The following is an 11,907-nucleotide window of genomic DNA, read 5'->3' as shown; positions in this document are numbered from 1 at the left end:
ACTGACCCCCCCCGGGCCTGTCACCCCCCTCCCCCGGCACACTGACCCCCCCGGGCCTGTCACCCCCCCTCCCCCGGCACACTGACCCCCCGGGCCTGTCACCCCCCTCCCCCGGCACACTGACCCCCCCGGGCCTGTCACCCCCCTCCCCCGGCACACTGACCCCCCCGGGCCTGTCACCCCCCCTCCCCCGGCACACTGACCCCCCCGGGCCTGTCACCCCCCTCCCCCGGCACACTGACCCCCCCCGGGCCTGTCACCCCCCTCCCCGGCACACTGACCCCCCCCGGACTCTCACACACACGCCCCGGCACCCTAACACCCATCCCCCCACCCCCAGGACCTTTCACCCCCATCCCTAGTCGCTTCGCCCCCCCCTTCCAGGACACCCCCCCCAAACCTCACTGCCGCCCCCCCCCAATCCCACCCCTCCCCCAAGGACTCCCCATCACCCGGGTACCCCCAAATCTCACCAGCTCCCCCCATGACCACAGGCGACCCCAAAATCCCAGACACTGCCCCCCAAAACCCACCCCCTCCCCCGCAGATCCAGCAACGCTCCCCAGCTCCCCCCCCACCCCCGGCACCCCTCCCGTACACCCATACCCCTCCCCCAAATCCCATGCGCCCCCCCCCAAGGCCCAGCTCCCTCTGTAGTAGATTCTCCAGTGGCTTATATTGGGGTTGTGCACCCCCACACATGAGCAGCTCCCCAAAATCCAAACCCCCCCCCCTTCCCCGAGGTAAATCCCGCCCACGCCCCGGGGAAACTACCCCCCCCACCCATGGGTTCCCCCTCCCCCCACAGCGGAGCCAGTGGCCGCCCAGGTACAGGAGTTGCAGCTGCAGCGAAATGACTTCGAGATCTTGAAGGTGATCGGGCGCGGGGCCTTCAGCGAGGTGAGGGGGCTCCGGGGGGTGTGTGACACGGTGACACGATGGGTGACACCACGGGTGACACCACGGGTGGCCCTGCAGGTGGCTGTGGTACGGATGAAGGAATCAGGGCAAATTTATGCCATGAAGATCATGAATAAGTGGGACCTGCTGCAGCGCGGGGAGGTGAGAGGAACTCGGGAAGGACATTGGGGGGGACACTGGGGGGACATGGAGGGGACATCAGGGTGGCAGGCCGGTGGGGGACATGTGGGGGGTGGCACAGGGCCATAGGGACAGGGAGGAGAGGGTCCTGGGGACCCGGGGGGGACATGGGGTGATGGGGACGGAGGACGGGACACTGGGGTGGCGCGGGAGGGGGGCGGGGGGCGCTGGCGGGTTGACACGGAGGGAGTGACACTAGGGAGGGGAGTGACACGGGGGGGGGAGGAATGACATGGAGGGGTGGCACTGGGGGGGGGGTTGACACAGGGTCCCTAGGCCTGCCCTGACCCCAATGCCTGCAGCTGAGCTGGGCTGGGGGGTGTGGTGTGCCCTTCAGGTGACCCCCCAGTGCCTGGGGGTGACCCTGGGGGGGGTGTGGGGTGTGGGGGGGGCTGACCCAGTGCCACCTGTGTCCCTTGTCCCATGTCCCCAGGTGTCCTGTTTCCGGGAGGAGCGGGAGGTGCTGGCGCGGGGGGACCAGCGGTGGATCACCCGCCTCCACTTCGCCTTCCAGGACCCCCAGTGCCTGGTGAGGGGGACACCCTCCCCCCCCCATGGGGACAGCCGCAGCTGTCCCCAGAAAGCAGCCCCCAGCACCCTTGGGTGCCCCCCCAGGACACCCATGTCCCTGCGCTGTGTCCCCAGGATGTGCCACCCTGTCCCCACACCCGTGTCTCTGTGTCCCCATGCCGTGTCCCCTTGTCCCTGGGCCGTGCCCACGTCCCTGGAGCGCCTCGCCGGGGCTGTGTCCCCACACCATGCTGCCACTGTGTCCCTGCGCCGTGCCTTTGTCCCTGTCCCCGGGTGCCCATGCCATCCCTCTGTCCCTCTGCCACCCTGTCATCCTCCCCGTGTCCCCCTCCCCATGTCCCTGTGCCACCCCATGTCCTCGTGCCAGGTTGTATCTCCTGTCCCCATCCCCATGTCCCCGTGCCACCCCTGTGTCCCTGTGCCACCCTGTCCCCCCCCATGTCCCCCTCCCTGTGTCCCTGTGCCACACCCGTGTCCCCATGCTCCCCATGTCTCCCACAGTACCTGGTCATGGAGTACTACGTGGGGGTGACCTCCTGACCCTGCTCAGCAATTTGGGGACCGGCTGCCCCTCGCCATGGCCCGCTTCTACCTGGCCGAGCTGGTGATGGCCATCGACTCCGTCCACCGCCTGGGCTACGTTCACCGGTGGGCCGGGGCGGGGGGACACGGGGGACATGGGGACACGCAGGGGAGGTGGGGACATGGCATGGGGCTGGGGACATGTGGGAAGGACATGGGGACATGGCATAGGGTTGGGGACATGTGGGGGGGATGTGGGGACATGGGGACATGGCATGGGGTTGGGGACATTGTGGGGGGGATGTGGGGACATGGGGACATGGCATGGGGTGGGGACATGTGGGGGGGACATGGGGACACAGCACGGGGCTGGGGACACATGGGGCATGTGGGGATATGTGGGGGGGACATGGGGACACAGCACGGGGCTGGGGACATGGTGGAGGACACTGGGACATGGGAGGGATGTGGGGACATGACACGGAGCTGGGGACACGTGGGGACATGGCACGGGCTGGAGACACCCGGGGGGACGCGGGGACAGAGGCAGGACATGGCACAGGGCAGGGGCAGACAAGGGTGTGGGGACATGGGGGTGGCTGGGGACGCAAGGAGGAGTGGGGGGACATGGGAAGAGGGGATGGGGACTCGGGGGATACGGGGCGGGGACTTGGGGGACGCAGGGGGTGACAGAGGTGTCCCAGGGACATCAAACCCGACAACATCCTCCTGGACCGCTGGGGCCACGTCCGCCTCGGGGACTTTGGCTCCTGCCTCAAGCTGGGGCCTGACGGCACCGTGAGTGGGGACAGGGGGACATGGGGACAGGGATGGGGGACGTGGGGGCGGGGGGGGCTGGGGGGTGACCTGGAGCTCAACCCTGCTACAAGTACCCAGAGAATCCCCCACACCTGTCCGCATGTCCCCAATCCCCAGTGGCCCAACCCCCCCGTCCTCCATCCAATGCCCCCTGTCCCTGTCTCCCCCTGTCCCCATGTCACCCCATCCTCTGTCCCCCCTCCAACATCCCAATGTCCCATGTCCCCCGCCCCCCTGTCCCAGTGTCACCCGTCGCTCGTCCACACGTCCCCCTGCCCCATACCCCCCGTCCCCCTCCAAGGTCCCCGTGTCCCCATGTCCCTCTGTCCCCCTGTCTGCTCTCCAGCATCCCGCGTCCCCATGTCCCCATAGCCCTGTCCCCCATCCCCCTGTCCCAACGCCCCTCTGTCCCTCTGTCCTCCTCTCCCACCACCCTCTGTTCCCCCTCCAGCGTCCCATGTCCCCCATCCCAGTGTCCCTGTCCCATGTCCCCATGCCCCCACACCCCCGTCCCCCCTCCAATGTCCCCATATCCCCCTGTCCCAATGTCCCCACACCCCCACGTCCCCTGTCCCCCCTCCAGCATCCCTGTGTCCCCCTGTCCCCTATCCCATATCCCCATGTCCCCCCATCTCCGTGTCCCATGTCCCCCTGTCCCAATGTCCCATGTCCCCCTATCCCTCTGCCCCCCGTTCCTCTCCAGGGTCCCATGTCCCCATGTCCCTCCCATCCCCATGTCCCCCCTCAACATCTTCATGTCCCCCGTCCCAATGTCCCATTTCTCCTGTCCCCCTGTCTCTCTGCCCCCTGTTCACCTCCAGCGCCCCATGTCCCCCTGTCCCCATGTCCCCCCATCCCTGTGTCCCCATGTCCCTCATCCCAGTCTCTCCCATCCCCTTGTCCCAATGTCCCCTGTCCCCAGCCCCCCCTCCAGCGCGCTGTGTCCCCATGTCCCCCCATCCCAGTGTCCCCTGTCCCAATGTCCCCTGTCCCCAGCCCCCCCTCCAGCGCGCTGTGTCCCCATGTCCCCCCATCCCAGTGTCCCCTGTCCCAATGTCCCCTGTCCCCAGCCCCCCCTCCAGCGCGCTGTGTCCCCATGTCCCCCCATCCCAGTGTCCCCTGTCCCAATGTCCCCCGTCCCCCTGTCCCCAGCCCCCCGCCCCCCTCCAGCACACCGTGCCCCCCCCCAGGTGCGCTCAGCGGTGGCGGTGGGGACCCCCGACTACTTGTCCCCCGAAATGCTGCTGGCAGTGGAGGACCCGTCCCGCTCCTACGGCCCCGAGTGCGACTGGTGGGCGCTGGGGGTGCTGGCCTACGAGATGTTCTTCGGGCACACGCCCTTCTTCGCCGAGTCCGTCCTGGAGACCTACGCCAAGATCCTCCACTTCCAGGTGGGGGGGCACTGGTGGGCACTGGAGGCTTACAGGGAGCTTGCTGGGGGGCACTGGGAGGCTACTGGGAGGCTACTGGGAGGTTACTGGCTGGCACTGGGAGGGCGCTGGAGGTTACTGGGAGGCACTGGGAGGTTGCTGGGGGCCGCTGGGGAGCACCGGGAGGTTACTGGGATGCCACGGGGGAGCACCAGGGGGCATTGGGACGTTACCGGGAGGCTACTGGGAGGTTACTGGCTGGCACTGGGAGGGCGCTGGAGGTTACTGGGAGGCACTGGGAGGTTATGGGGCTTTACTGGAGGGCACTGGGAGGGCGCTGGGGGTTACTGGGTGGCTACTGGGAGGTTATGAGGGTTTACAGGAAGGCACTGGGAGGGTACTGGGGGGCACTGGGAGGTTGCTGGGGGGGAACTGGGAGGCACTGGGATGCCACAGGGGAACACCAGGGGGCACTGGGAGGTGACTGGGAGGTTATGGGGGTTTACTGGAGGGTACTGGGGGGCACTGGGAGGTTACGGGGGGGCGCTGTGGGCCACTGGGAGGTTACTGGGGGAAACTGGGAGGCACTGGGATGCCACAGGGAAGCACCAGGGGGCACTGGGAGGTTACTGGGTGGCTACTGGGAGGGCACTGGGAGGTTACTGGGGAACACTGGGAGGTTACTGGGGAACACTGGGAGGTTACTGGGTGGCACTGGGAGGGTACTGGGGGGGCACTGGGTGTTACTGGGGGGTTACTGCGTGACACTGGGAGGTTACTGGGTGGAGACTGGGGGCTTACTGGGCATGGTGGGGGCACTGGGGGGCTACTGGGGGGGTGCTGGGGGACATGGTGGGGCAGTGGGATGTTACTGGGAGGTTACTGGAGGCTTATTGGGCAGAACTGGGGGGCACTGGGGGGCACTGGGGGGGCACTGGGAGGTTACTGTGGGTTCCTCTATTTACTGGGTGTTACTGGGAGGTTCCTGGGGATACTGGTAGATCACTGGAAGGTTACTGGGGATTACTGGGAGGTTACCGGGAGGGGGGGTACTGAGAGGTTACTGGGAACTACTGGGAGGTTACTGGGCGATCACTGGGGGTTACTGAGGGTTTACTGGGAGGTTACTGGGGAGCGCTGGGGGGTGACTGGGGGGGCACTGGGGGTTACTGGGAGGTTACCGGGGGAATTACTGGGAGGGCACTGGGGGTTACTGGGAGGTTACCAGGGGGCGCTGGGAGGGCACTGGGGGTTACTGGGATGTTACTGGGGGGCGCTGGGAGGTGACTGGGGGGCACTGGGGGTTACCGGGGGGCGCTGGGAGGTGACTGGGGGGGCACTGGGGGTTACTGGGAGGTTACCGGGGGGCGCTGGGAGGTGACTGGGGGGGCACTGGGGGTTACTGGGAGGTTACCGGGGGGCGCTGGGAGGTGACTGGGGGGGCACTGTGGGGTTACTGGGGGTTACTGGGGGGCGCTGGGAGGTGACTGGGGGGGGCACTGGGGGTTACCGGGGGGCGCTGGGAGGTGACTGGGGGGGCACTGGGGGTTACTGGGAGGTTACCGGGGGGCGCTGGGAGGTGACTGGGGGGGCACTGGGGGTTACTGGGAGGTTACTGGGGGGCGCTGGGAGGTGACTGGGGGGGGCACTGGGGGTTACCGGGGGGCGCTGGGAGGTGACTGGGGGGGCACTGGGGGTTACTGGGAGGTTACCGGGGGGCGCTGGGAGGTGACTGGGGGGGCACTGGGGGTTACTGGGGGGCGCTGGGAGGTGACTGGGGGGGCACTGGGGTTACTGGGAGGTTACCGGGGGGCGCTGGGAGGTGACTGGGGGGGCACTGGGGGTTACTGGGGGGCGCTGGGAGGTGACTGGGGGGGCACTGGGGGTTACTGGGAGGTTACCGGGGGGCGCTGGGAGGTGACTGGGGGGGCACTGGGGGTTACTGGGAGGTTACCGGGGGGCGCTGGGAGGTGACTGGGGGGGCACTGGGGGTTACTGGGAGGTTACCGGGGGGCGCTGGGAGGTGACTGGGGGGGCACTGGGGGGTTACTGGGAGGTTACCGGGGGGCGCTGGGAGGTGACTGGGGGGGCACTGGGGGTTACTGGGAGGTTACCGGGGGGCGCTGGGAGGTGACTGGGGGGGCACTGGGGGTTACTGGGAGGTTACCGGGGGGCGCTGGGAGGTGACTGGGGGGGGCACTGGGGGTTACCGGGGGGCGCTGGGAGGTGACTGGGAGGTTACTGGGGGCACTGGGTGGCACCGGGCACTACTGGGCGGTCCCTGGGGTCTGACCCCGCCCCCCAGGACCACCTCCGCCTGCCGGCTGACGACGACCCGGCTGACGATGACCCGGATGTCCCGGATGTGGCGGCGGGCGGGGGCGGAGCCCCGTGCGGGGGCGTGGCCTGGCGGTGGGCGGGGCGGCGGCGGGTACCGGCGGCGGCGCGCGCCCTGGTGCGGGGCCTGCTGTGCGCGCGGGAGGCGCGGCTGGGGCGGGGCGGGGCGCGCGACTTCCGGCGGCTGCCGCTGTTCGCGGGGCTGCGCTGGGCCGCGCTCCGCCGCGCCGCGCCCCCGTTCGCCCCCGCCGCCGCCGGCGCCGCCGACACCTCCAACTTCGACCTGCCCGACGACGGCCTCGGCCAGCCGGTGCGGGCGGGCGGCGGCACCCCGCCTCGGGGACCCCCCCCCCCATAGGACCCCCGTCCCGTCCCGGGACTCACCCACACACACCCCCCCCGGAGACCCCGGGACCAGCCCCCCCCCCCCCCCCCGCGGGGGAACCCCCCACCATGTGACTCCCCCCCACCCCCCGGTGGAACCCCATCTCGGGACACCTACCCGAGACCCAGGACCCACCCCGCCATGGGACACCCCACCCCCCCGGAGACCCCGGGAGCCCCCCCGCGGGACGCCCCCACCCCCGGGAACCCCCCATCTCGGGGACGCCCTCCTCTGAGACCCCATCCCATGGGACCCCATCCTGGGACACACCCCCTCCATGGGACCCCCCCCCTTGAGGGCCCCCCGCCGATACCCCCATATTGGGGACCCCCCTCCCATGGGACTCCATCCTGGGACACCCCACCCCCCCCACGAAATGGGACTGCCCCCATGAGGCCTCTCTCCCCCGTACCCCCATATTGGGGACCCCCCCATGGGACCTCCCCCTAATGGGACCCCCCCCAAATGGGACTCACCCCAAAATGGACCCCCCCCTCCTCCCGGTGGGATCCCCCTGTCCCGGGAACACCCCCCATGAGCTACTGAGGACCCCCACCTCGAGGACACCCCCACCATGGGACCCCCACCTGGGGACCCCTCCCACCCCTTGACCCCACCCAGGACCCCCAAATAGGACACCCCCACACTTAAGTGCCCATCCGAGACCCCCCCGGGAATCACCCCCGCCCCTTCTGGGGGGGACACCCCCTCGTCCCCCAAGACCCCCCCCCATATCTAACACCACCACCCCCCCCAGGAGCCCCTCGGGGAGCCGTGGGACCCCCCCGAGCTGGGGCTGCACCTCCCGTTCGTGGGGTACTCGTACGTCCGAGGGGAGCCCGGGTGAGTGTGGGGGGGCACCGGGGCGGGTTTTGGGGGGTCTGGGGGTGGGTTGGGGGTCTGGGGGGGGGGAGGGTGCTGGGGTCGGGTGGGCACAAGGGGGGGGGGAATTGGGGGTACGGGGGGCACTGGGAAGATGGGGTTCTGGGGTGATCCCTGGGGGGGGGGCCCTTTGGGGGGGGTCCCAGGTGACTCCGCCATGACCCCTCCGTGTCCCCCGACCCCAGGGAGGAGGAGGAGGAGGAGGAGGATGAGGAGGATGAAGATGAGGAGTGGGACCAGGACATGGCCATGGAGCTGGAGGGGGACTGGGGGACCCCCCCGGAGCCGGGGACACCCCCAGACGTGGGGACCCCCCCTCTGCCCCCGGGAACCCCCCCGGACATAGCGACCCCCTCTTTTCCCCCGGAGACCCCCCCACCTATAGAGGACCCCTCCCAAAAAGGGCCCCCCGTCCCTGTGGTGACCCCTGAGTCCACGGGTGTCCCCCTCCCCCCAAAAGAGCCCCTCCCACCCAAAAACCCCCTCCCACCTACGGACCCGGCCCCCCCCACCCGCGGGGCCCCCCCCACCCCAAACAGGCCCCCCACCCCAGGGGTCCCCCCCACCCGCGGGGCCCCCCCCACCCCAAACAGGCCCCCCACCCCAAACAGGCCCCCCACCCCAGGGGTCCCCCCCACCCGCGGGGCCCCCCCCACCCCAAACAGGCCCCCCACCCCAGGGGTCCCCCCCACCCAGCGGGGCCACCCCGCGGACGTCGCCCCCCGGTTGTGCGGTCCCCCCGGCCATGGAGCCCCCTCGGGCACCCCCTGAGGAGCCGGTATGTGGGGAGGGGGGGGTCCCGGTACCGGGGAGGCGGGGGGAGATCCCGGGGGGGTCCCGGTACCGGGGGATGGAGGAGTCCCGAGGGTCTCGGTACTGGGGGGGGTGTTTCCCGGTGTCCCGGGGCGGGGGTCAGTGCGCGGGGGGGTGAGTCCCGGAACCGGTGGGGGGGGGGTCGAAAGGGTGTCGGTGCCTGGAGGGGTGGATCCCGGTGCCCGAGGGGGGGGGGGTTTGTCGGTGGCTGGGGTGGGGTGTCGGTACCGGGAGGGGGTGGGTTCGCGGGGGTGCCGGTACTGGGGGGGGGTGGGGGTGTGTGTGTCCCGGTAGAGGTGGGTCCCAGCGCCCTGGTGAGGGGGGTCAGGGGTGTCCCGCGGGTCACGGTACTGGGGGGGGGGTCCCGGTGCCCCGGGGGGACGAGGGTCGGCGATCCCGGGGGTCCCCACGCAGACCCGGTTCCCACAGGCGCGACCGGCAGCGGCCCCGGAGCCGCCGGTGGAGGCGGGGCCGGTACTGGAGGAGGCGGGGCCATTCCCGGCGGAGGCGGGGCCGGTACCGGGGGAGGCGGGCCCATTCCCGGCGGAGGCGGGGCCGGTACCGGAGGAGGCGGGGCCGGTACCGGTGCCGGTGGCGGAGCTCCGGGCAGCGCTGGCGGCGGAGCGGCACGGGCGGGCGGCGCTGGAACGGGAGCTGGGGCTGCTGCGGGCGGCGGGGCAGGGGCTGGCCCGGTACGGGGCGGGGACACACACCGGGGACACCGGTACCGGAGCGGGGGGGGATGGGACCCCGGGGACCTGGTGACAGTAGGCACGGGGGGGGGGGGGGAGGTGACACCGTGCCATAGGGACTGAGGGAGCTGGGGGGGTGGGGAGCACGGGGGGGGTCCCCAAAGAGGGGTTCCGGGGGGTCCCCAATGGGGTGTCCCAAGGAGGGGTCCCCAAGGGGGCCCCTCCCCTGACCCCCCCCGCCCTCCCCAGGCGCCTGCAGGAGGCCGAGAGCCGCAACCTGGAACTGGAAGCCAAATTGCAGCGGCTGCAGAGCCCCCCCCCGCCGGGGCCCGGGACCCCCCCCCCATGAAGGCAAGATCCCCCCCCCCCAATCCCTTGGGCCTCCCCTAAATCCTCTGGGGAACCCCAAAGCCCTCCCCAGGATGGGGGATGGGGGGCGTGCGTCAGGGCATTGCCTCCTCTCCAAAATGGGGCAGGGGCAAAAGGTGGGGTTGGGGGGGGGGGGGGATCAGGGTCTCAATCCCCTCCCCAAAATGGGGGAGGACACACCCCAAAAAGGGTAACTGGGGGGTGGTCCGGCCCTGACTCCCTCCCCCAATTTTGCTTGCAGGAGGCGCAGGGCAGCCCCCCGCCATCACAGCCCCCCCTGTGGAGCCCCCGGCGGACGTAAGGGGGGGGGTGTTGGGGTTTGGGGGGTGCTGGAGGGGGAGGTTTGGGGTTGTCAGGGTTTTGGGAGGGGGGTGTCAGGGTTGGGGGGGGTTTTGGGCTGTGGGGGCCGCTGACGCTCTCTGCTCTCTCCGCAGCCTGGCAGCGGGGGCCCCCCCCGGCTTTTCCGCTCCCCCCTGGGGGTGCCCCTGTCCCAGCACCTGCTGCTCTGGGCCCGGGTACGTGGGGCTGCGCGGGCTGTTGTCACTGTCACCCCCCTGCCACCGCCACCAGGCTGGGACACCCCCCCCACCCCAGGCTGTCACCTCTGTCACTGCCACCCCCCCCGGGCTGTCACCTGCACCACTGTCACCCCCCCCAAGGCTGTCACCCCCCTGGGAAGTGTCACCTCTGCCATGGTCAACCCCCAGGCCGTCACCCCACTGTCATCCCCCCCAGGAATTGTCACCCCAACACTGTCACCCCCCTGGGAAGTGTCACCTCTGCCACTGCCATTTTGTCACTCAAAGCCACCTCAAACCAAGCCATGTGTCGTGTCCGTCCCCCCCGCCCCCCTGGGCCACCCCCAAATCTGGGGGGGTGCCCCCAACGGGGGGGGGGTGCCAGCCAGAGGGGCCCCATTTTGGGGTGTGGGTAGGGGGGTGACAGGGCCACTGCCGCGTGCCCTGACCCCCCCTCCATCCCCAGGTTCCTCCCCCTGGTGCCACCAAAGACTGCCTGTTGCTCTGCGCCGCCGGCCTGCGCCCCCCCGCCCCCCCGGGGACCCCCCCGTGAGGAGGGGGACCCAGGCATCCAGGCTCACAGCACCCCCTCTTCTTGCACCTGACCCCCCCTCCAAATCTCCACAGTGGGGGTGGGGGGGAGATGGGGACGGACACACGGACACCCCCACCACCCCACCACTGTACATAGCCCCCCCCCAAACCACTACGCACAGCGATGGGGGGGACACACACCCAGGCATCCAGGCCCCTCCCCAGGGATGGAGGGGAAGGAATGGGGGGGTGGGTGGGGGTGTGTCACCCCGTTGCCCCCATGACTGGCAACGAGGGGCACCGGGACCCAACAACCCCCCCCGGGTGGGTGGGGGGCACCCACCCCCCCGTGCCACCCTGGGGGCACCCCCCCACCCCCCACTAGTAATTTATTTGTAGGGACGCCCCACGTTTGCACTAAGCCCCCCATTATTTATACCCCTCTCCAATTTTTTGGCCCCCCCCCAAGTTTCTTGCCCCCCCCTCCTTTTTTGTCCCCCCCCTCCCCTGCTTTTGTTGTCTCCCCCCCCCTCTTTTTTTGTTCCCCCTCCCCCGGGGGGAAGAGATGAGAATAAAGTTGTGTTTGTGCGACCAGGCTCTGCACTGGGGCGAGGGGGGGAACACGTGGGGACCCCAAAATGGCCCTGGGGGGGTGGTGCCATGTCCCTGTCACCCCCACCCCAGGCCTGGGGGACAGCAGCGCTGTCCCCAAAGTGCCACCCACCATGTCCCCAGTCTGTCCTGGATACCCATCTGGTGTCACCTATTATGTCCTCAATCTGTCCCCACTGTGTCCCCAGTCTGTCCTCATGTCACCCCCGTCCCCAGTCCCTGCCTGTGTCCCCATGTGTCACCCATCATGTCCCCAGCCCACCCGTGTCTCCACATGTCACCCATGGCGTCCCCAGTCCATCCCTGTGTCCCCAGTCCCCACGTGTGTCCCCACATGCCACCCATCGCAGCCCCAGTTTGTCTCCACGTCACCCACTGTCTCCCTGCTCCATCCCTGTGTCCCCATGTCACCCATTGTGTCC

At 70.0% G+C, this 11,907-nt stretch overlaps 1 protein-coding gene across 1 annotated transcript in view; it reads left to right on the top strand.

Annotated features, from left to right (window-relative positions):
* Window positions 1–10,797, top strand: part of DMPK (DM1 protein kinase) — an 11,430-nt gene extending 633 nt beyond the window's left edge. The window contains 15 exon segments of the mRNA XM_075076323.1: window positions 809–900; window positions 979–1,062; window positions 1,535–1,630; window positions 2,134–2,152; window positions 2,155–2,181; window positions 2,184–2,280; window positions 2,859–2,952; window positions 4,164–4,364; window positions 6,649–6,990; window positions 7,823–7,908; window positions 8,133–8,715; window positions 9,175–9,452; window positions 9,702–9,803; window positions 10,063–10,118; window positions 10,256–10,797. Coding sequence (XP_074932424.1) covers window positions 994–1,062; window positions 1,535–1,630; window positions 2,134–2,152; window positions 2,155–2,181; window positions 2,184–2,280; window positions 2,859–2,952; window positions 4,164–4,364; window positions 6,649–6,990; window positions 7,823–7,908; window positions 8,133–8,715; window positions 9,175–9,452; window positions 9,702–9,801 — 1,992 coding nt within the window. The 5' untranslated portion in view covers window positions 809–900; window positions 979–993 and the 3' untranslated portion in view covers window positions 9,802–9,803; window positions 10,063–10,118; window positions 10,256–10,797.
* The last annotated feature ends 1,110 nt before the right edge of the window (window positions 10,798–11,907 follow it).

Source organism: Phalacrocorax aristotelis, chromosome 30, assembly GCF_949628215.1.
Source record: "Phalacrocorax aristotelis chromosome 30, bGulAri2.1, whole genome shotgun sequence".
In the NCBI taxonomy this organism is placed as follows: Eukaryota; Metazoa; Chordata; class Aves; order Suliformes; family Phalacrocoracidae; genus Phalacrocorax; species Phalacrocorax aristotelis.
This window is presented reverse-complemented; position numbering and strand designations above follow the sequence as displayed.